The sequence below is a fragment of the Hemibagrus wyckioides genome, linkage group LG03 (genome assembly GCF_019097595.1).
Source record: "Hemibagrus wyckioides isolate EC202008001 linkage group LG03, SWU_Hwy_1.0, whole genome shotgun sequence".
NCBI classification, from domain to species: Eukaryota; Metazoa; Chordata; class Actinopteri; order Siluriformes; family Bagridae; genus Hemibagrus; species Hemibagrus wyckioides.
In genome coordinates this window covers 6,223,465-6,246,586 of record NC_080712.1, presented here as the reverse complement: position 1 = coordinate 6,246,586, position 23,122 = coordinate 6,223,465, and the positions used below count along the sequence as shown (strand labels likewise).

The following is a 23,122-nucleotide window of genomic DNA, read 5'->3' as shown; positions in this document are numbered from 1 at the left end:
TAGGCCGGGCTAGCCAAGTTGACTAGCTAATTTGAAAGCGAAAGAGCTGAAGGTCTTTATGTAATGAATCTCATCAACAAAGTTCTTGGGGGAATCTTTTGGGACGGCGTTTTCATCTTCAAAGTCACTGCTTCGGGACTGTTTTCATGCTAGCAGCGCTGTATTTCTGACCTAGATTTTAATTGGCAAGCGCGCTGCCTTCCCGGGATTAGCATTAGCCATTAGCGGCGGCGTGGCACATTGACATGACAACGCAGCAGCTGGACTGCTCGAGCATGTGAATCAGCGTGCGATTATTTCCTCAACCGCATATGCTAGATCCATTCAGTACGCTTCCAGCTGAGTCATGGCGGCTCGCTCTAATCGATGTTGTTGCTGGACCGAGCGGCGGAGGCTCCCATGGTGGCTCCGTAACGACTTTCACATGAAGTCTTGTTGAATAGAATGAGCCTTCGCGAGCTCTTAAAAGCCTCTGAATTACAAACTCAACACTACTTAGCTCTACTTTGCTCATTCTAGACTGTTTTATTTTAATCTTTCACTTTTTATACGCATACAGGGCATTTATGTCATTTGTGAAGTTTCCTGTAGATAATTTTCTCCACTTGCCTCATTTACCTTATTTCAACTTACGTCAGCAACTTTTCATGTTATTTGTATAGCACTTTCCCGTACGTCCTTAATGTCGGAGAAACCCTGAGACTTTAAAGGAATCTTGTCCTCTTTCGGGTGATGAGAGATGATAGTGAAATTATAAATTATTACTGTACACAGGTGGAGAAGAGAAACAATGTTCAGTCTGAGCGCTGTGTATTGTGTAACAGTTACTGTACACAACTGTATAGCGCCTCTATAAAGTAATTAAATGTATTTATATAATTCATTATTTATCTAATTCTATTTATTCATTTATTTAATTATATTTATTTATATAATACATATTACATAATACACATTATTTAATTATTTATTTATTTGTTCCTTTTAATAAATAAGCACTTATTTACTTTTTTTTTAATAAAAAAAATGCTTAATTACTAGTGCCATATTTATGTCTTTCAATATCGACCTCAAACGGCATTGCGTTGTTTATTTTAGTGTATTTGTGGCAGAAAGGTCAGCTCAATATGTTGGCCATCTATTTTCTGTACTGCTTATACTTCACAGGGTCAGAGGGAGCCTGGACTCTCAGGGCACACAGACTCACAGAAATCTGGAAATACCAATCAAATACCAAACTGGGGGAGGAAACCTGAGTACCAGAAGGTAGCACCAGGATCCTGGAGAAAGGTTGTTTCATTTCACTGTGTACTGCATTAGCTATGGATGGTTGAAATAACAATAAAAGCTTCGTGACTGAATTAGTAGAAGAACATGCAAACTCCAGGAACGCTGGGTAAAGGCAGGAATCGAACCCTGGAACATTGAGGTGCAAAGGAAATGTGCTAACCGCTACACCTGGACATACTGCTTCTTTAATACTGTTCTTTATGTAGTACTGTATTGCCTGGTTTTATATAGTTCTGTGTTTTTATGTAACACCCTGGTCCTGGAGGAACATTGTTTTATTTTAGTGTACCAGCTATATGGCTGCAATGACAATAAAAGCTTGACTTGACTCGAACCGATGTCACCCATGAAAAATGTCCGAAAAAGTTCCTAAAAGTTAGAATTTTGCATAACTGAGACTCCATCCTACATCTTCTACTGCCATCCAACTGCTTCTGAATAACGCTTGAGTCTGCGCTTACATCAGAATACTGATAAAACGTAATACAAATATGTCCCCGGGTGAATAAGAGTCCTTTGATTATTATAATCAAGTTCATCTTTATGATTCCAGCAGCAGCTCAGTGTGAGTCCTGGGTATAATCCCCCAGTCTTCCCTCAGTTTTCATGTGTAAGCTTCTACAAGAGAAGAAGATCAGGATGAATCGGGAAGGACAAGAGGAGCCACAGACAGCACAAGATCAAGCATCGGTATCCTATCATGCAGCAGGAGGTCTTGTATAGCTCTGTACAGACAGCTTAAAGAAAATAAAGCAAAGTTATCCACGTCACAGCGGATTCACGCTACACAGCTTGGTATTTGTTTAGAATCCTAGTCATGATCACGAACATGAAGGTAATTTCCAAAGCACTTTTGAAGCATTCGGGGCTTCCACCCTTATTAATTGGCTATGAAATTGCACTTTTTATCTCTGACTGTGCCAGAAAGCGTGAAGTTTAGGGACGGAGGTTAAGAAAGAAAAAAAAACGCTGTAAAATTCAGTCCTCCGGAGATACACTCCCTCCAGTTAAGATACCGAAAAATCTTTTCTTGGCCTCTCCAGGGCTTCTTAGAATGATTTATAGGATTAATTATTTCATGTCGTCTTTATATATTTAATATTGCCCTCCCTTTGAACAGCATTCTACAGGTTTTTTTTTTCGGTATGTATTTACGTGGCCAAAACTGAATCAATAGACGATCTGGTGGTAAATTTTCACATCACAGGCACCATTTTAGAAAGATAACCTACTTTTACACGCACGTGGACAGAGTGCTGGTTCTTAATGCGAATGCGGACGTGTTGAAAACAAAAAACAAAAAACAGCAGCTCCCTTACAGACAGCTTCTTCTCACTATAACTGGGCTTGATTTTCCAGCTCGATATCCCAAAATGGGTTGCTGTGGTTACTCAGATGGAATGATATGGCTTCAGGACAGTCTATCAACAAGCCCAGACAAAAGCCATTTTATCAACACTATAAACACGTCGGGGCAGCCTGCCCACGTCCCAGAAAGAAAACGGTGAAAGCGCAGATCCGCAAGATACTGATACTGATACTGGCCTGCGCCATTTGCTTAGCCGCAAACGTCGTATCCACCGAACGCTCGTGCATTTTGCATTAGTGTCAAAGAACAAAGGCATCATCACCCAGAAGGAGGAAGAGATGGCAGATATTTAAAGCGCCGGCGTTGAAAGCGAACATGCAGAGGTCAGCCGAGGATAAGTTCGCTCACGGCGCGTGTCGTGTTACACGTCATTTTTACCTTCCTTATGTTTGTGCCAATTATACTGTGTAAACTGGGAAATAAATGAGCAGTGTCACGCAGGGGGGAAGTCCATGAGGTCATAAAAGGTCATAACAAATCTTTACAAAAGCAGGTAGAGCTTTAAAATAAACTTTTCATGTTCCCGCAATATCCATAACAGTTCTTTCGTTTTTAACAAAATCCCGGCGTTTGATTGGTAGAAAAATCTGCCCGTCATGCTGAAATAGAGAAGCCTTTGTCCTTAAATGACTCGGCTGGAGCAGAGTGATTTCCATCAGTATTTTGGTTACCTTTCCCTGGCTATGTGTCAGCTCTACCACACCTCCGGTAACACAGGCTTTTCTTGCTGCCACTGCACACACAGTAAAACCCCTTTTTGAATAACCGCTCATTAAAACTGACATTAAATATCATTAAGCGCGGCACCATGCCAAGCTGGAGATAACATTTTCGATAATACTGTATGCATCAAGCACTTAACAAAAAAAAGGGAAAATCCATATGGAGATGTTTACAGGGCCAAGCTGGACTGTATCAACAAACTGCCTATCTGCGGTTAGGGAGTTGGGCTAGAGACCGAGCCAGCCGATGAATCAAAAGCGTGTCGATGCCAGGAAAACTGTGAAAAGGCTCGACGGCTTTGTCTTATCCTTTTTGTGAAGTTCTTGCTGTGTACCACAGTGTGACATAATACACACACACACTCACACACACGTCTCAGCTCTAAACCGCGACCAAATTTGAACTAAACATTGCAAACCCCAAAGTTGACCATGCGCTTGACCGGATAGTGATTTGTAACCTAGAACATACAAGATTTTCTGACATTTCCTTCACCATTCGCTCAATAAATCCTAATAAGAGCTAAAGCCCTACAGCTCAAGCTTGCTCCGTTTGAAAGGCCTTGTCTACAGCAGCAGCCAAATTCCATAAAGCTTTGTCATTATGAAGGAACGGATGCTATTTTGGTCCACAGCTGAACAGCAGCACAGAAAGACCATTCAGTATACACTTCACTAAAGCACGAACATCCCATTTCACACACACACACACACGCACTGTGTAGGAACTGTAGTGTACTAGCAAACAACCTTGTCAGAGATTTAACTGTGGAGAGTTTGGTTAAACACCATAAGATATAATGCAGCAACTATCCACAAACCCATAATTCAATTAATGTGGCACTTGGAATAACACCATGATGTGAATGACAGTGCTAGGCATATGGTATAACGTGGAAGACACTGAGCTAAAAATAGCTCTAAAACATGGATGACATAGTGCTAAGATTAATGCGATTGTGTGTATGACATAGTGTTAAGATTAATGCAGTGACGTGAATGACAGTGTGAAGTATAATGCAATGGCATGGATGACACAGCATTAGGATTAATGCATAACGTGGATGACATAGTGTTAAAAGTAATGCAGTGATATGGATGACACAGTGTTAAGATTAATGTGATGGCACGGATGACATAGTGCTAATCATGATGAAATGACTTGAATGACAGTGCAAAGTATAATGCGATGGCGTGGATGATACAGTTAATGCAATGACATAGATGACATAGTGTTAAGATTAATGCAATGGTGTGGATGACAGCATTAAGATTAATGTGATGGCATGGAGGACATAGTGCTAAGATTAATGCAATGACATGGATGACTTAGTGTTAGGATTAATGTGATGGCGTAGATGACAGTGCTAAGATTAATGCAATGGCACGGATGACATAGTGCTAAGATTAATGCAATGACGTGGATGACATAGTGCTAAGATTAATGCAATGGTGTGGATGACAATGTTAAGATTAATGCATGATGTGGATGATAGTGCTAAGCATGGTAATGACATGGATAACATGACAAAATGACATGGATGACTAAGCAGAACCCTACAATGTAATTGAAATAAAGCTATGCATAATGCAGTGACATGGATGACATAGAGCTGACCATAATGCAATAACATGGATGACATAGTGTTACGCCTCATGACATAGTATTAAGCCTTATGATGTAGAGCATAACCTAATGACATGATAATGACACCATGCCAAACATAATGACAATGACACAGACCTAAGTGTAATAACATAACGTTGTTGACACAGAGCTGAACACAATGGCATAAAGTGGATGGCATAGACCTAAGCATAATGACATAACGTAGATGACCTAACATGGATGACACAGAGCAGAACACAATGACATAACGTGGATGACACTGATCTAAGCATAATAACATAAAGTGGATAACATAGACCTAATAATAATGACATAACATGTGTGACACAGACCTAAGCATAATGACATGTGGATGATATAGATGGATGAGATAATGCCATAACATAGATGACACAGAGCCAAACACAGTGACATAATGTGTATGACACTGACCTAAGCATAATGACATAACGTGTATGACACTGACCTAAGCATAATTACATAACGTGTATGACACAGACCTAAGCATAATGACATAACGTGTATGACACAGACCTAAGCATGATGACATAACGTGTATGACACAGACCTAAGCATAATAACATAACGTGTATGACACAGACCTAAGCATAATAACATAACGTGTATGATACAGACTTAAGCATAATAACATAACATGTATGACATAGACCTAATCATAAGATGCATGACACAGTGATGAACACAAAGACATAATGTGGATGACATAGACCTAAGCATAATGGCATAACATGCATGACATAGACATAGGCATAATGACATAACGTGCATGAAACAGAGCTGAACATAGATGACAGAGACCTAAGCTTAATGACATAACGTGAATGACAATAATCTAAGCATAATGACATAACATGGATGACCTATCCATAATTCCATAGCATGCATTACAACAAGCTATCCACAGTGCCCTTGCTAACACTTCATAATGTGGAGCTGACTGTAATGACAACATTTAAACGTGGAGATCCATAATTCCCATAATGTCATAACTGTCATGAACTGAGATGTCTTTATAATGCCATAAGACTGATAAGACTGAGCTCTGAACATTGACAGTGTAAAAATGGAGCAATCCATAACACTGGAACATAGCCAGCATTGACCTGTCTGTCTCCTAACCTAGCTGCCTGTCATGCCACAGAGCTGTCCGTCATGTCACAGAGCTGTCTGTAATGCCACAGAGCTGTCCGTCATGCCCCAGAGCTGTCCGTCATGACACAGAGCTGTCCATCATGCCACAGAGCTGTCCGTCATGTCACAGAGCTGTCCGTCATGCCACAGAGCTGTCCGTCATGCCACAGAGCTGTCCGTCATGTCACAGAGCTGTCTGTAATGCCACAGAGCTGTCTGTCATGCCCCAGAGCTGTCCTTCATGCCACAGAGCTGTCCGTCATGCCACAGAGCTGTCCGTCATGCCACAGAGCTGTCCGTCATGCCCCAGAGCTGTCCGTCATGACACAGAGCTGTCCGTCATGCCCCAGAGCTGTCCGTCATGTCACAGAGCTGTCTGTAATGCCACAGAGCTGTCTGTCATGCCCCAGAGCTGTCTTTCATGCCACAGAGCTGTCCGTCATTGACACAGTGTAAAAATGGAGCAATCCATAACACTGGAACGTAGCCAGCATTGACCTGTCTGTCTCCTAACCTAGTTGCCTGTAATACCACAGAGCTGTCCGTCATGCCACAGAGCATGCCACAGAGCTGTCTGTCATACCACAGAGCTGTCTGTCATGTCACAGAGCTGTCCGTCATGCCACAGAGCTGTCCGTCATGTCCCAGAGCTGTCCGTCATGACACAGAGCTGTCCGTCATGCCCTAGAGCTGTCCGTCATGTCACAGAGCTGTCTGTAATGCCCCAGAGCTGTCCGTCATGCCCCAGAGCTGTCTGTCATGTCACAGAGCTGTCTGTAATGCCACAGAGCTGTTCGTCATGCCATAGAGCTGTCTGTAATGCCCCAGATCTGTCCGTCATGCCACAGAGCTGTTCGTCATGCCATAGAGCTGTCTGTAATGCCACAGATCTGTCCGTCATGCCACAGAGCTGTCCGTCATGCCACAGAGCTGTTCGTCATGCCCCAGAGCTGTCTGTAATGCCCCAGATCTGTCCGTCATGCCACAGAGCTGTTCGTCATGCCATAGAGCTGTCTGTAATGCCACAGATCTGTCCGTCATGCCACAGAGCTGTCCGTCATGCCACAGAGCTGTTCGTCATGCCATAGAGCTGTCTGTAATGCCACAGATCTGTCCGTCATGCCACAGAGCTGTCCGTCATGCCACAGAGCTGTTCGTCATGCCCCAGAGCTGTCTGTAATGCCCCAGATCTGTCCGTCATGCCACAGAGCTGTTCGTCATGCCATAGAGCTGTCTGTAATGCCCCAGATCTGTCCGTCATGCCACAGAGCTGTTCGTCATGCCATAGAGCTGTCTGTAATGCCACAGATCTGTCCGTCATGCCACAGAGCTGTCCGTCATGCCACAGAGCTGTTCGTCATGCCCCAGAGCTGTCTGTAATGCCCCAGATCTGTCCGTCATGCCACAGAGCTGTTCGTCATGCCATAGAGCTGTCTGTAATGCCACAGATCTGTCCGTCATGCCACAGAGCTGTCCGTCATGCCACAGAGCTGTTCGTCATGCCATAGAGCTGTCTGTAATGCCACAGATCTGTCCGTCATGCCACAGAGCTGTCCGTCATGCCACAGAGCTGTTCGTCATGCCCCAGAGCTGTCTGTAATGCCCCAGATCTGTCCGTCATGCCACAGAGCTGTTCGTCATGCCATAGAGCTGTCTGTAATGCCACAGATCTGTCCGTCATGTCACAGAGCTGTCCGTCATGCCATAGAGCTGTCTGTAATGCCCCAGATCTGTCCGTCATGCCACAGAGCTGTCCGTCATGCCATAGAGCTGTCTGTAATGCCACAGAGCTGTCAGTCATGCCCCAGAGCTGTCTGTCATGTCACAGAGCTGTCTGTAATGCCACAGAGCTGTCAGTCATGCCCCAGAGCTGTCCGTCATGTCACAGAGCTGTCTGTAATGCCACAGAGCTGTCAGTCATGCCCCAGAGCTGTCCGTCATGTCACAGAGCTGTCTGTAATGCCACAGAGCTGTCAGTCATGCCCCAGAGCTGTCCGTCATGCCATAGAGCTGTCTGTAATGCCACAGAGCTGTCCGTCATGCCATAGAGCTGTCTGTAATGCCACAGAGCTGTCAGTCATGCCCCAGAGCTGTCCGTCATGTCACAGAGCTGTCAGTCATGCCCCAGAGCTGTCAGTCATGCCCCAGAGCTGTCCGTCATGTCACAGAGCTGTCTGTAATGCCATAGAGCTGTCCGTCATGACACAGCGCTGTCCGTAATGCCACACAGCAGATACAATGAAGTTATTAATAACATGATGCCGTGAAAAATCTCTCCGTAACGCCATTACACACGGCTCGGAATATCGCAGCTTACGCAACAACCAGCTATCCATTTCCACTTTTTTCCTTTTTCAGTTTTTGCATTTTCAAGCGCTCTAAACTTCGTGGTAGCTGTGAGTGGTTTGAATAATCTTACTCAGCAGTCGAACAACTGCGTCTTATTCTCTCCAGGTAGAGATTCAGAAATCCAGCGAGCTGCTATTTCCTCCCCTGGGTGTAATTGCATTAAATGTACATAAACAAAAAGGAACAGATCTTTTTCAATGTCTGCTTTTCCACTGTGTCTAGGCCAGAAGTGCTTAATGAGGAGAGGAGCGTTTGCCTCTGGGGCAGCAAAAAAATCTCTCTCTCCCTCTCTCTTACTGTTCCTTTTTCTTGCGCTCTGCCTCTATGTCTCTTTCTCTCTCTTTTACACGATCTCTGTCTTGCTCTTTCTCTCTCATGATCTTTCTCTATCTCTGTCTTGCTCTCTCTTGTGTTTTCTCTCTCCCTTCCTCTCTTTCTCTTGCTCTCTCATTCTCCCTTGCTTTCACTCTCTCTCTCTCACTATCATTCTTTATCTCTGTCTTGCTCTCTTTTATGTTTCCTCTCTCTCCTTTCTCTCTCTCTTTCTCTCTCTTGGTACCTTGCTAGTTCTCTCTCTCTCTCATGCTCTTCTCTCTCTCACCCTTTCTCACTATCTTTCTCTATCTCTGCCTTGCTCTCTCTCTCTCTCTCTCTCTCTCTCTCTCTCATTATCTCTGTCTTGCTCTCTCTCTCTCGTGTTTTCTCTTTCTCTCCCTTCTCTCTCTCTCTTGGTCCCTTGCTAGTTCTCTCTCTCTCTGCCCTTCTCACTATCTTTCTCTATCGCTGCCTTGCTCTCTCTTCTCTCTCTCTCTCTCTCTCTCTCTCTCTCTCTCTGTTACTCATTATCTCTGTCTTGCTCTCTCTCGTGTTTTCTCTTTCTCTCCCTTCTCTCTCTCTCTTGGTCCCTTGCTAGTTCTCTCTCTCTCTGCCCTTCTCACTATCTTTCTCTATCGCTGCCTTGCTCTCTCTTCTCTCTCTCTCTCTCTCTCTCTCTCTCTCTCTCTCTCACTCATTATCTCTGTCTTGCTCTCTCTCGTGTTTTCTCTCTCTCTCTCTCTCTCTCTCTCTCTCTCTCTCTCTCCCATTATCTCTCTTGGTCTCTTGCTTGTTCTCTCTCTCTCTCTCTCTCGCTCTCTCTCTCTCACTATCTTTCTCTATCTCTGTCTTGCTCTCTCTTGTGTTTCTCTCTCTCTCTCTCTTGCCATGGAACGAGGCCACGTCAGGCACAAACGGAGTGCCGTGCCGTGTTATTTCCCTGCTGTATTAACGCTTGTGCTCTGTTTCTCTGCCGTCCCCATGTCCCTCGTTCTGCTCTGTGCCTCTCGCACTCTCGCCCGTTCTCCTCTCTTTTCCCCTTCTCTTCTCTATTTCTGTCTATCTTTCTATCATCAGCCTCGTCCTTCCCCCATCTCTCACTTCGTTTCCTTCTCACTGTCTCCTCCCCTCTGCTTTTAGCTCTCTCTCTCTCTCGCTCTATCTTTCTGTAACTAGGCTGGGGTCAGGTAAGGTAGGGAAACACACACACACACACACACACACACACTGAACTACATCTCCTCCTACACTATAGCATGCGATGGCCTCGGCGCTTCCTCTTAAAGAAATACTTCAACCGAAATAACCCTAAAGTCCACCCACAGCACTACACACCGCAGGGGCACTTGTATTAGCTGTGTTACGGTACATCACCATGTTTCTGCGAGATGCTGGTGGCTTCGGGGGCGTGTTCTAAAATCCAGGTTGTGCAGGCTTATCTCTCAGGAGTAAAGTGCTTGCAGAGTTGTAGGTTAGATCTGTGCTTCGGTGAAAAGGAGGCTAAAGCTTACGTTTTTAGACATCTCTGTGTTTGTTCCATAAAGTAGACTTGTGTGTAGGTTGTGCTGTTGGAGGACAATAATCAAAGACAGGGCGATAAGATAAGACATCCCTAGCTCCTACCACTCTGGAGATCCAATAGCAATTTGATTGATAATTTTCTTTATTAAATAAAAACTAAGCACGTTTCATAAAGTTGTGGCTATGTCTAACGTTGAGGACCGTGTGTTTGACACGTTGCAGAGTTCATACATTGTGTACCTTTGTCACTATTTACACACACACACACACACCTTTATTTGTCATATACACATTACAGCAGAGTTAATTAATCTTATTAATGCTATACTAAACCTAGCCCTAACCTCAGTGTTTGTTTCTGTTTTTTTACTCTTTCCTTTTTCCACCTGCCAAATGTGTCTACAAGCTACAAACGGTCAGATATTTCTATCCAGCTATCCTAATTTCTACTAGATGTTGGAGCTTGGCTGTGTGGATGTTTATTCAGCTACAAGAGCATCTGATCAGATACTATGGTGAGGAGACTTTAGTTCCAGTTTATTCCAAAGGTGTTCAGAGACAGGACACTGAGCAGGACACTCCAGATCTTCCACTCCAACATTTTACCCTAACCATATCTTCCTGGAGCTTGTGCTTTGTGCACAGGAGCATTGTCATGCAGGAATAGTGTTTGAGCCTCTTAGTTACAGTGAAGGGAAGTTGTAACAGCATACGAAGCCATTCTATACGATCCAAATTTGGAGAGGAACCACATACAGTGACCTGATGGTCATCAGCGCACATACTTTTGGAGAGTGAGCATGCAATGGGAAAGCATTCGGAATTCCTAATTTTGTGATTGAAATATCCCGCTTCTATTAGGACGTCTGGCAAAGCGTCATTTTTGAAGATTCATTTTCAAAGATTCAAAGAGTCATTTTTGTAAGATTCACTTTTAAAGATTCAAAGAATCATCCATCTGTCCATTTTCTATACCCGCTTTTTTCCTAATTAGGGTCACGGGGATCTGCTGGAGCCTATCCCAGCACTCACTGGGCAAAAGGCAGGGGGTACACCCTGGACAGGTCACCAGTCCATCACAGGGCCACACATATAGACAGACAACCACATACACTCACTCCTATGAATTTAGAATTACCAATCAACCTAATGTACAAGTTTTTGGACTGTGGGAGGAAACCGGAGTACCCAGAGTAAACCCACACAGGCACGGGGAGAACATGCAAACTCCACACAGAAAGTCCCCTGCCTGTTCAAACTCAGGACCTTCTTGCTGTGAGGCAACAGTGCTAACCATTAAGCCACAGTGCTCCCCGATTCAAAGAATCAAATAGCTTGATTATGACTCTTAGAATCATTGAAAACGACTCCTTGAATTATGGAAAATGACTCTTTGAATCACTGAAAATGAATCTTTTTCATCATTTTCGAAGATTCAAAGGGACATAATCAAGCTATTTGATTCGACTCATCCTTACTAAGACACCTTTAGCCGTCTACGGTGTTTACGTTTCTTTCTTTACAGCTAAAAGTACATCTGTTGTGATTAAACAGTGGCCTACATGATTGTGCCGAGTCATGATACAGAGCCTAAAGCCGTGCTAACCTCAATGCTTAAAATAGAAACAGGAGGGAAGAGAAATGGCCTTAGCATGGAGTCAGCTTCAGGCTCTACATTAACGCCACACATCTGTGAGTGAATCAGGTCTTTAAAAAAAGAAAAAAAGAACAGTTAAAAAACCCCAGATTTGCACCCTCATGATTCTGAATATCTTCTGCTAAGCTTGTGCATGTATCACGAGTTCTGCTGTTAATTTGGAACGAAGCTTATTAATTCCTTGCAGCAAACAAAAGAAGTGAACTAACATAATCCGGCTAATCAGCTCATTAACAGCCTCGTCCTGCGTCGACGTGGGTGTGTAAGAGTGAGGAAAACACCGAAACGTGCACCAAAGCCACGGACGTGATCCGGTACCCCGGGCAACAGCTCCAAAAAAGACAAAAACCCCTGAAAAGACAAAAACACATCCACATGGAGTTGGGATCTGCGACAACAAGATACTCGATAACGTTTTTTTTTTTTTTAGAGCTAATGCAGTTACTGTACACGGATTAAAAACATAAAAAATGAAAAGAGAATACACAAACGTGTCAAGCTGTGGGATGTGTTTGTTAGGAACAACGGGTGAGGGACGCAACCCGAGCTGAATTTTTAAACCTGGAGAAAAAACACACACACTCTTTCTAGATACTCTTTTCGTGTACGTTTCGCCGCTTTGAACGGTTTATGTCTCTAAAAATGTGAGGTTTTGTTCCAGGTTGTTTCTGATCATTTTCAAGCTCTTTTGCTCTCAGGCTGAGGTGAGTTTCTGCTCTGTACAGCTCGGGCTGCTCCGAATGCTGAGTCAGCTTTCTGTTTTTTTTGTTGTTGTTGTTGTTGTTGTTGTTTTTTGTTTTTATTTTTTTCCTCTGGAGAATGGAACAGTCTGGCGATTTTTTCCTGGTTTAGTTTGAGGTTACGGTCTCTCGCAGCATTTAATCCTGTCTCACATCACTGAAAGTCTTAGCACTTAGAGTTGAGTGCAAAAGTTTGCATCCCCTTTGGATTTTTATCTTTATTCTGAGATAGATAGATAGATAGATAGATAGATAGATAGATAGATAGATAGATAGATAGATAGATAGATAGATAGATAGATGTACATACTAATGAAATAAAACCTTAAAATGAATTCATTAATTTAGAAGAAGAAAGAAATTTTGCCTTTAAAGGATTTAAAGAAGTAGTTCCACCAGTATTTTATTTTATTTTATTTTATTTTATTTTATTTTATTTTATTTTATTTTATTTGTGATTGTTGTGGCAAAAAATATTTATTTATATATTTATATTTATTTTCCTTTTGATTTTTTTTTTGTTGTGCTTTTCTTCCAGAAAAATCTTGACAAATTACTGACAGGGAAAAAATCCTGACAGGGATTAACGTGTGGTTTTCTTCCAAGTTTTTCTTCCATGTTTTCCATCCATTTTTGCATGTTACCTTTAAACAGAACTAAGTGCAGGTAGTGATTTGATAAACTGCTGTAGGATTGTTCTGAGGAAACATTCGATTCGGTTGTTTGGATTTGTCGCTTTGCTGTATTTTAATTTCCAGGAAAAAGACGACATATGGTCACACTATTACTGACAACTCGGAAACTCAGAGCGAGAGGAGAAAATCCCTGCTCGTAATTACGACTTTTGTGGTGGTGTTCTTGTGCGTTCGAGTCATGCTGAAAAGATCGTATTCGAGTCATGCTGGAAAGATTTCAAAGCACAAATTCAAAATTACGAGTGTGAAACACAAAGTCGGAATTACGAGTGAAAAACTCTCGGATTTGGAAAACGCTCTTATCCAGAGTGACTCACAATTTATCTCATCTGAGCAATTCCGGGTTAGGGGCCTTACTCAGGGGCCCAGCAGTGGCTGATTGGTGGACCTGGGATTTGAAATCACAACCTTCCGATCATTAGTCCAACACCTTAATGCCAGAAATGTAAACACAAAGTGAGAAATACGAGTGGGAAACACAAAGTGAGAATTATGAGTAAGAAACACAAAGTCGGAATTATGAGTGGGAAGCATAAAGTCAGAAATACGAGTGAGAAACAGAATTACGAGTGAGAAACACAAAGTCGGAATTACGAGTGGGAAACACAAACTCAGAAATACGAGTGAGAAACACAAAGTCAGAAATACGAGTGAGAAACACAAAGTCAGAAATACGAGTGAGAAGCACAAAGTCAGAATTATGAGTAAGAAACACAAAGTCGGAATTACGAGTGGGAAACACAAAGTCAGAATTATCAGCGGGAAACACAAAGTAGGAATTATGAGTGGGAAACACAGAGCCGAAATTACGAGTGGGAAACACAAACTCAGAAATACGAGTGGGAAACACAAAGTAGGAATTACGAGTGGGAAACTTAGGATTTTCCCTCCCAAGCTCTGAGTTTCTGAGTCTGATGGAAAAACGAGACAAATGAAACACAAATACTTTGTCATATAGGAAAGACCTATATGACAAAGTATTTTTGTTTCATTTGTCTCGTTTTTCTCCACCTGTATCCATCTTCTGCGACCAATCCTGACTGTCTTTAATGAATGAAACTATCGATGTTTGGATTTGTCGCTTTGCTGCATCATCACAAATTTGCATACAAGTGAAAAAATATCAGTCATGAAAATCGTGATTTGTAAATACATAGATAATAAACGATCAGCTTTCGTTTTTCACTTGCTTTTGGGAATGTTTCCCGTTGTTTCCCGAGTGTGTTCCTGGGAACACCTCCGGAATCCACCACATCCTATTATCATGGTTTAATTAAGAATTTATTGTCATAAAATAAAAAGACTGGCATCCAAGTGTCAAGATAACGAAAGCGAGACAGTGAACCATGTTTCAGGAGAAAATAAAATACTCCTCTGGACCTGATATTTAGACTTATATTAAGACTCCTGGTAATGAAAAAGCTCCTCAGTGTAAAATCCAGTTCACCCCCTGAGACAGATTTCCAACAGGTGATTGGATAAAACCTGGAAAATCCTGCGTTTGACTCCGCAGACTTGCTAATTATCTACTGCTGCTAATGGACACCGAGCTGTTTATAGAATCGATGCTGCGTCTTCATGCCACCCTGCTTTCATGTGTAAACACACTACCTTGGCAGCGTTACTACAAATCCCCAAAGTGTGCTGAAATAATCCCAGTTACTGGCTCGCTAAAACCTGCCAAAAAAGCGTATATAATCATGTCCTAAATTAAAGAGGCTAAGAGGAAAAGGAGCTAAAGTCAATACGGGCTGTGGATGCGAGTGCCATACCTTCCACCGCTCTCTTGAAGAAGACTTTGCAGCTGCCGCAGGTGACGACGCCATAGTGGCACCCGGACGCCTCGTCTCCGCACACTAAACACACCTTAGCCGTGGAGGATGAGTGTCTTAAAGGAGCGCTGTGGTGAGAACACACACACAAAACACTTCATTTAATCATAATAAACCAATGACCTCAGATGTGATTCGCTAGAAAGTGTACATTTAAAAAAAAAAAATGATGTGACAAAACTTGTTTTAACAATACATTATTGTTTCCATAGTAACAGCACTTTCACAGACAACAACAAAACACGCCATCGTTGCTTTAGTGAACGTTTCTGTTGGGAAGGAAGGAGTCTCCAGTGTCAGAGATTTTTGTAACAGCAAATTTTCTGGTACTTTGTGGTTTCTTTCAGTTTAGGGTGAGCAAGGACACAATTAAATAAACAAACAAACAAACAAACAAATAAATAAATAAATGGGCGGGGACAGAGGGATTATTAGCATACTGAACTGTTTTACTATAAATGTAAACTTTGACACATTAAAAAGACACGATCAACATCACATAAATAAATAAATAAGTAAATAAATAAATAAATAAGGTTTCACTCTTCCCATGTTTTGCAATTATTTATTTATTTCATTATTTTTTTTACGAGTGGACCTTCTACCAATGTTTATACATTTGAATGGCCAAGAAATATTAAATGAGATAAAATGAAAAATGACATCAGACTATAATGATGCAAATATGTCCAGACTAAATGAAGTGATGAAGTTATTTTATGTAGAAGGAAACATAAAATAAAATAAAATAAAATAAAATTATAAATAAAATAAAAAAAAAATAATAATAAAATAAAATAAAATGGAATTAGCTGTTAGGAAAAATAAACACACAAAATATAGCATATGAATACAATACAATGACTGATCATATTAATATGAGTATAATATTTTTATGGCCCTAAAAAGAGACCATGTCCTGGGAAAAAGAGGCTACATTTTCACACTTTTACTGACAACTCAGAAAGTCAGAGCTCGAAAGAATATCTGGAGTTTCCTGCTCGTAATTCCAGCTTAGTGATGTTTTCATGTTCATTCAAGGCAGGTCAGAAAGATTGTATTTACAAGTTGAACACACGTGAAGTCATAATTACGAGCGAGTTTTCGAGTCAGGGGTCTGATAGTCTGTGTTTCATTTATCTTGGAGTAAATAAACATTTTTTCTGCACACGTTTCCGTCTCCGGCTACCAATCCTGAACGTCTTTAACGAATACAGCTATTAGAGGTGATGTGCTGAATAAAACTTTGAGATATGTCGTTATTGAAACATTGGAAAATAATCTTCAGGATGGAAACAGGAAGTGTTTAGGATTATTTTGGTACATCAGCAAAATTCCTGACTGCAGACTGTATGGTGGATTGCAGCACTGTGAGTTTGACCTTAAACTTAAACATACAGTAATATGAATCGTCACAAGACAGAGTGGAAAAAGGAAAACAGTACGATTTTATTTTTCTTTATTCAAATTTTTTTTTTATTTTTAAAGGCAATTAGTGAGGACAGGATAACCAACACGTTGTGGTTAACCTCAAGACTGACTAGACAGCAAACAAAGTAAGTGGCTTATTTATTATTTATTGCATACTCTTCAAATCCCCCCACGGAGAAAGTGTGTGCTGTGAAGTGTGTGTGTATGTGTGTGTGTGTGTATGTGTGTGTGTGTGTGTGTATGTAATGTGTTTCTCCCACTGTTCCTAGGCACCCAAAAGAGTGCAGCATATGTCAGTGACTCACAACGTATGCTTCGTCATTTTGCTCCAGATCATGAGGTTTTCAGAGGTGGTCCTCTGAGACGAGCTCCGAAACCAAACAACAGCTCCCATCGCTCGCCTCTGCTCTACAAAACAGTCAAGTTACACCCGCGACGAACAACAAACCGCCAGCCGTTCGGGACCGGCGCATGGAGAGTATAACGCAGAATAACAAAACAGCTACAAAGAGAAAGAAGAAAAAAAAGAACAAGTGACAGGAAGGTTTCCTGTGCCCTCTAAATGCAATCGAAACAGTCGAAAGGAGAAGAAAAAAACCTGAGGCGTGCGCTCCAAATAGTCGGGCTGACTCGGCAGAAATCCGATTAAGTCGGACAGAGAAACCTGACATAACATGAGCGTGCAGAAGCGTGGCATCGCCTCCAAGCTCAAAGTCACCCTCTCGGAGCCGGCGAGCTAATCAACTCTCATCTCGAGGAAATGACTAATGAGAGCATTGTATTCCTCTGCCGCAGCTCCGCTATTAAAAATCAAAAGCTTTATTAATAGATTAATGCTTTTTATACTGCAGCGCTCCTGGCTTCTCGATTCTGATTGGTCAGAATCGTTAAAATGAAATTCATACCGTGAGATTGATTGTTAGGTTGTAGTTACAAATTTGCCTTTTGTTCTATTCAGAGTTTAAACTACAGCGCTGTCTGATTCTGCGTTCTGATTGGTCAGAAGGTGTTGATTCGTCTCCCAGAACAGCAGCCACCTGAACTGTTTATATGAATGCGCACTTTCTTTCTAATACGTTATCATTGCCATAGTAACAGCTCATTAATGACTTGTATGATCGATGCGTCACATAAAATGCCGTAATTTTATGATAATGATATGTTGGAGTTTTTAATTCATGGATGTTTTCATGTTCAATGAAAAATAGTGAGAGAGAGAAAAAAACATTGACATATCATTCCTTACTAAGTTAAAAAGAAAGTAGTTCCAGCTGATGGTAAATCGCCGCTGTATATCAATGTGCCGGTTCTACATTAATTATAATAATCGACGGATTTAAATAAGTTGGTTTATTTATAACATTGAAGGAAGGAGTCTTCAGTGTCAGCGCTTTGGAACAGTCTGAGGTAAAGTCTTAAGAGATAAAGCAACATGTTATTAGAAAAAATCCTGGAAGTGATACCAGTTCATCACATACACACTCCTTTTGTGATTTTTACACCTATTCACACACCACATACAATTTCGAAATGCCAATCTGCCTACTGAGCATGTCTGTGGACTTGTGGAGGAAACCGGAGAACCCTGAGGAAACCTAACACCACAGACAGATCGTGCACACTCTGAGCACGCAGGGAGGAGTCAGGAATCGAACCCCCAGCCCTGTTGGAGTGAGGTAAAAGTGTTAACAGCTAAGCCTGTGGGACCAACATGATGTTTTAATTATGAACAAAAATTAATTTCTGTATAAAAACACTTCACGGTTATTGGAAAATAATCAACTCCAGTACAGGAAAATGAACTCGGCTTCATTATCACTGATTATTTTTCTATTACTACGTGCTTTATTTTTAACTGATATGTGTTTTAAGACCTGTGTGTGTTTTTCTTTTTAGTATTTTCCACATTTTGTGCAATGTTCTTAATTCCATACTATTGACAGAGAACCTATTCCTCTCTCTCTCTCTCTCTCTCTCTCTGTCTCTCTCTCTCTGTCTCTCTCCTCTTTCGCTTTGCTAATGAGCTCCCTCCCATCACAATCAATAGTGCATGGTAATTGTCCGCTTAACATTCTGACAACATCATCGCATCCTAACGAGCCGTCTGCTCTCAGAGGCACACTCGGCTTCGAGCGAGAACTTGCAGCGGCTCCCTGACACAATCAGGGGAGCTGATCTAATTCTATCGCGCCAGTCTAAACACGCATTCAATTTGTTAGAGGCTTTAGCTCGCCCCTGGCGAGGCGGACGATTCGAAGGCCCCGAAAGAGTCGATCACCGTGGGCACTCGGCACGCGTGATTAAAAGAAGCCCAGCTGCGTTAGAGTCGATTATTTGCGAATCTTTCCTTTACTCCTGAAAGCTTTAGGGTGAAGTGAGAGGAAGAGGAAGAAAAATAAGTGTGAGATGAGGTGAGGTGAAACGAGGCGAGGCGAGGCGGCGACTCGGTGTCCACCGTTCTAAAAGCGCTGACGTGTACCGAGCAACACTGTGGCAGTGTTGTGAGAGAAACATCAGGCCGTTCGCTAAATTTGAGATAAGAACACTCCATTAAACTAATGCTGTATGATGGGATGAACAACAAGCGCAGATGAACCGAATTAGCCGCAATGTTCAGAAGCGGAAAGCGGCTGGATGAAAAGTCTATTCCTAGTCGCTGTTAATTGGGACATATTTGTGTATGTGGACAAAAAATGAAAAAAAAAAAAAAACTTTTTTCTGCTTATAATGCATGCAGGAACAAAAAAAATGAAAACACATTTTCACCTGTAGCTTGTTTGTGTGAAGCATCGAGTTCCTGTGAAGCCGAATTTCACAGATTATGGTGCAGAAAAAAAAAAAAACTTAATGCAATGGATCAATGGTTTTACATTAGGAATAAAACACTTGGTGCTGGTTTGGGGGAAATAAGGTAGAAATTTTGTACTGAAAATGTTAAATCACATAAAGCTGTCAAGTTCCAGCGACAGGATAGACGACGAGTCTCTCAGTCGGTGGCTAGACGTGTCTATGGGTGTGTCCATATCAGAGAGAGGACAAAGTTTATGCAAATAAAGAGCAACCTGGTGCAGCATCTACCAACAGGAGCGAAGGCTGTAGAGGTGACCTGATCCATGACAAAGAGAGCACACTGCTTCCTCATCATCTCGTATGATATGATCCAGATAAACACTGCAGAATTTATACACAAACACCAAAATCCCCCTCTAGAATGTTTCGTGTTAGCAGGCGAGAAATCTGATTTGCTGTCATGCAGGAAGCTAGTTAGTCATTACCACGGCAACCGGTAACAGGAACGCTTCCTGGTGACTTCACAATAGTGAAGTGACCGGAGACTATAATAGCAGATTTTGGATTGTTTTTGCTTGTTTACTCATTAAACATTGCAGAGCATCCATCCACAGAATTACTTCCTCTTCTTCCTTGTGTCCTTCATCAGGTCAGACAGCTGACACTGGAGACTCCTTCCATACCTGTTCAACAAACATCCCCATACCATATGGAGAAAACTCCAATATATCAATTAAGCAGTTTATTTGTTGTTGTGAATGAGCTGTTGCTATGGAAACGGTACTATATTAGAAAGTCTGCATTAATATATAGCAATATAAAATATAGCAATAATACTGGAATCACTGTCAGAGCTGTATTTTTTTAAAAAAAAAAAAAACACCTTCTGACCAATCAGAATCCAGAATCCTGTGGTACAATGTCTTTTATAAATAAATCACAATTAATTACATTTACGTTCCTTCAGTGAATGATAATTGATTAAATAAGCAGAGCGGGTGCCAGAATGTTTACCAAATTAGATATACTTGTTGTAATGTAAGCTTAAAGCTTTTTTTTCCATTATAGTGTATGTTTCTCGTTCACTACAGACTCTTCAGTCGGCTTTTCTTCGTCTAAGTGAAGTCTCGATGAAGTCTCTTTCTTTTAAACGCTCAAACGCTGACAGAGCGATGAATTAATGCTGAAAACCAGGAAGACAGCAAAAGAAAAAAGCTTCCTAAACTGTCAAATATAACATATTGATAATTATTTTTCTCTACAAAGAAAAAGAGAGAGAGAGAGAGAGAGAGAGAGAGAACATTTCAGTCTGATATGTTACACTAATCTGCAGGTGTGTTTTTCACTGGACATGTCCGAATCCGAGCGACATCATTCCTCTGCTGCGCTGGTCAGACAAATGTGCTTAGAGATCGCAACACGACATGCTATTTTTTATCATTTTGGTGCTGTTATGCACAGTAAGGTCACCCAATGACATCATCAGCTAAAACACACCCCCAGGTTACTTTACTTCCATGAACGAGTGCTGACCTGAGTCACGATCACGCTCACGGGAATCGTTGCACAGTTCCAGTGAAACCACCATCTACAGGAAGTCTCAGGTTCAGTACCAAGGTGCACTTCCTGCTCCACATAAAAGCCTGTTTTACATGTGCTTTGTTTCAGACTAAACTGCCGGCATGAGAACTGCACCAAATACTAAACAGAGCATGATGCATAAATGGAGAGCATATTTATCGGTAATTACAGCTATTAAAGGTATTTTGTTTTGAGTCTGGAGAGATAAGAGGTGAAATTTTTTATTCCTTTATATTTTTTATAAACATAATATAATATATTTTTTTAAATAACAGCACATAAATGAATTTTTCTTCCTCTATTTTTTAATTTTTAATTTTCCATCTTCAGTTTTTTTATTGAAACAAAATAGTGATTTTTTTTTTTATTTATTATTTGGAATTTACTATTTTTATTAAGTATTTAAATATTATTGTTATTTTTATTATTATTATTATTTATTTTTACATTTTTTAATTAAAGTTTCACGGCTAATATTCTCCCTATTCTACATCTAAAAACAATATACACAACAACATGCTTACAGATCCGATCTCACTCAATAAAGCAAGCTATACATTACAAGCATGCTGAAGTGTTACAGCTTCAGAAAAAAAACGAATTCTGTAAATGTAAATCCGTTCTGCTACACAGCAGATGTTGAAGCTGAATGTGGAACTGATGGGAACTGATAGGAGGCCGCGTTAGACACGGCGGCGCGAGCATTCTCGGGATTGTTTGGATTCTGCATACTTTACGGCGCTTTAAGGAGTCGCGAGTCAGCTGAGATCTGCAGTAACTCGGCGCCAAGCTTCGCGATCGACGAGAGACTGACAGATTGGCTGCAAAAAGACACGACCTACGAGATAACCCTGTTCGCGTAACGCATGTTGGAGTTGTCAGGTGCCAATCTTCAGCGTGGAGCTTTTCTTCTGTGGCTGTTTAGAGAGTTCACACAGTTTTTGGCCTGGTGCCCAAAATAAAAAACCCTCTTGTCGAGTGAACTGTTGAACTCTATGCTGCTCCAGGAACTCTGCTGGAGCTGTAGGAAGTGCAATGCTTAAAGGGGCAGTTTGTAATTTTTAGAGCTCTCTGCATGGGATTGGAATAAAAACACTGCCAAGGTTTCTTTTCCTTCCCAAAATCATGTGCAACAACTCATATGGTGTTTCAGATGCCTTTAATACAGAATGGTGTGAGTTAATCACAGAGTCAAGGTTGGAGGCGGGGCTAATTTCAGGGCCAGAAAATATAAGCTGCATAGAAATTACACATTTTAATTTACATTTAAAATACATAGAATTTGTGATTTAAATATATGCTTTATGAGTTTATAATCATCAGAGCTGAATAAGAAGGTGTGTGTAAGGAATAAAATCTATGCAGTTTTTGGAAACTAATCAACAGCAAGGCAATGTGATTTTTTTTTTTATCCATTTGTAGCTACGTTTAATATTCAGAACATCTGTGAAAGTTCGTTCCTGTCGTCACTTACTCTGATCAGCCATAACATTATGACCAGTGAGAGGAAGTGAATAAGACTGATGATCTCCTCATCATGGCACATGTTAGTGGGTGGGATATATTAGGCAGCAAGTCAACATTTTGTCCTCAAAGTTGATGTGTTAGAAGCAGGAAAAATGGACAAGCGTAAGGATTTGAGCGTAACGGCCAAATTGTGATGGCTAGGTGACTGGATCAGAGCATCTCCAAAACTGCAGCTCTTGTGGGGTGTTCCCGGTCTGCAGTGGTCAGTAGCTATCAAAAGTCACCCAAGGAAGGAACAGAGGTGAAGCGGCGACAGGGTCATGGACGGTCAAGGCTCATTGATGCACATGGGGAACAAAGGCTGGTCCGTGTGATCCAATCCAACAGAAGAGCTACTGTTGCTTAAATTGCTGAAGAAGATAATACTGGTTCTGATAGAAAGGTGTCAGAATACTCAGTGCATCGCAGTTTGTTGTGTATGGGGCTGCATAGCTGCAAACCAGTCAGGGTGCCTATGACCCCTGCACACTGCCAACAGTGGACATGTGAACATTAGAACTGGACCACGGAGCAATGGATGA

General features: G+C 41.5%; 1 protein-coding gene across 1 annotated transcript in view; it reads right to left on the bottom strand.

Moving 5' to 3' along the window:
- nr3c2 (nuclear receptor subfamily 3, group C, member 2) overlaps positions 1–23,122 on the bottom strand; it is a 135,830-nt gene that overhangs the window by 54,521 nt on the left and 58,187 nt on the right. Inside the window, exon 3 of the mRNA XM_058378561.1 lies at positions 15,213–15,340. Within this exon, the coding sequence (XP_058234544.1) occupies positions 15,213–15,340 (128 nt within the window). The remainder of the gene's footprint in view (positions 1–15,212; positions 15,341–23,122) is intronic.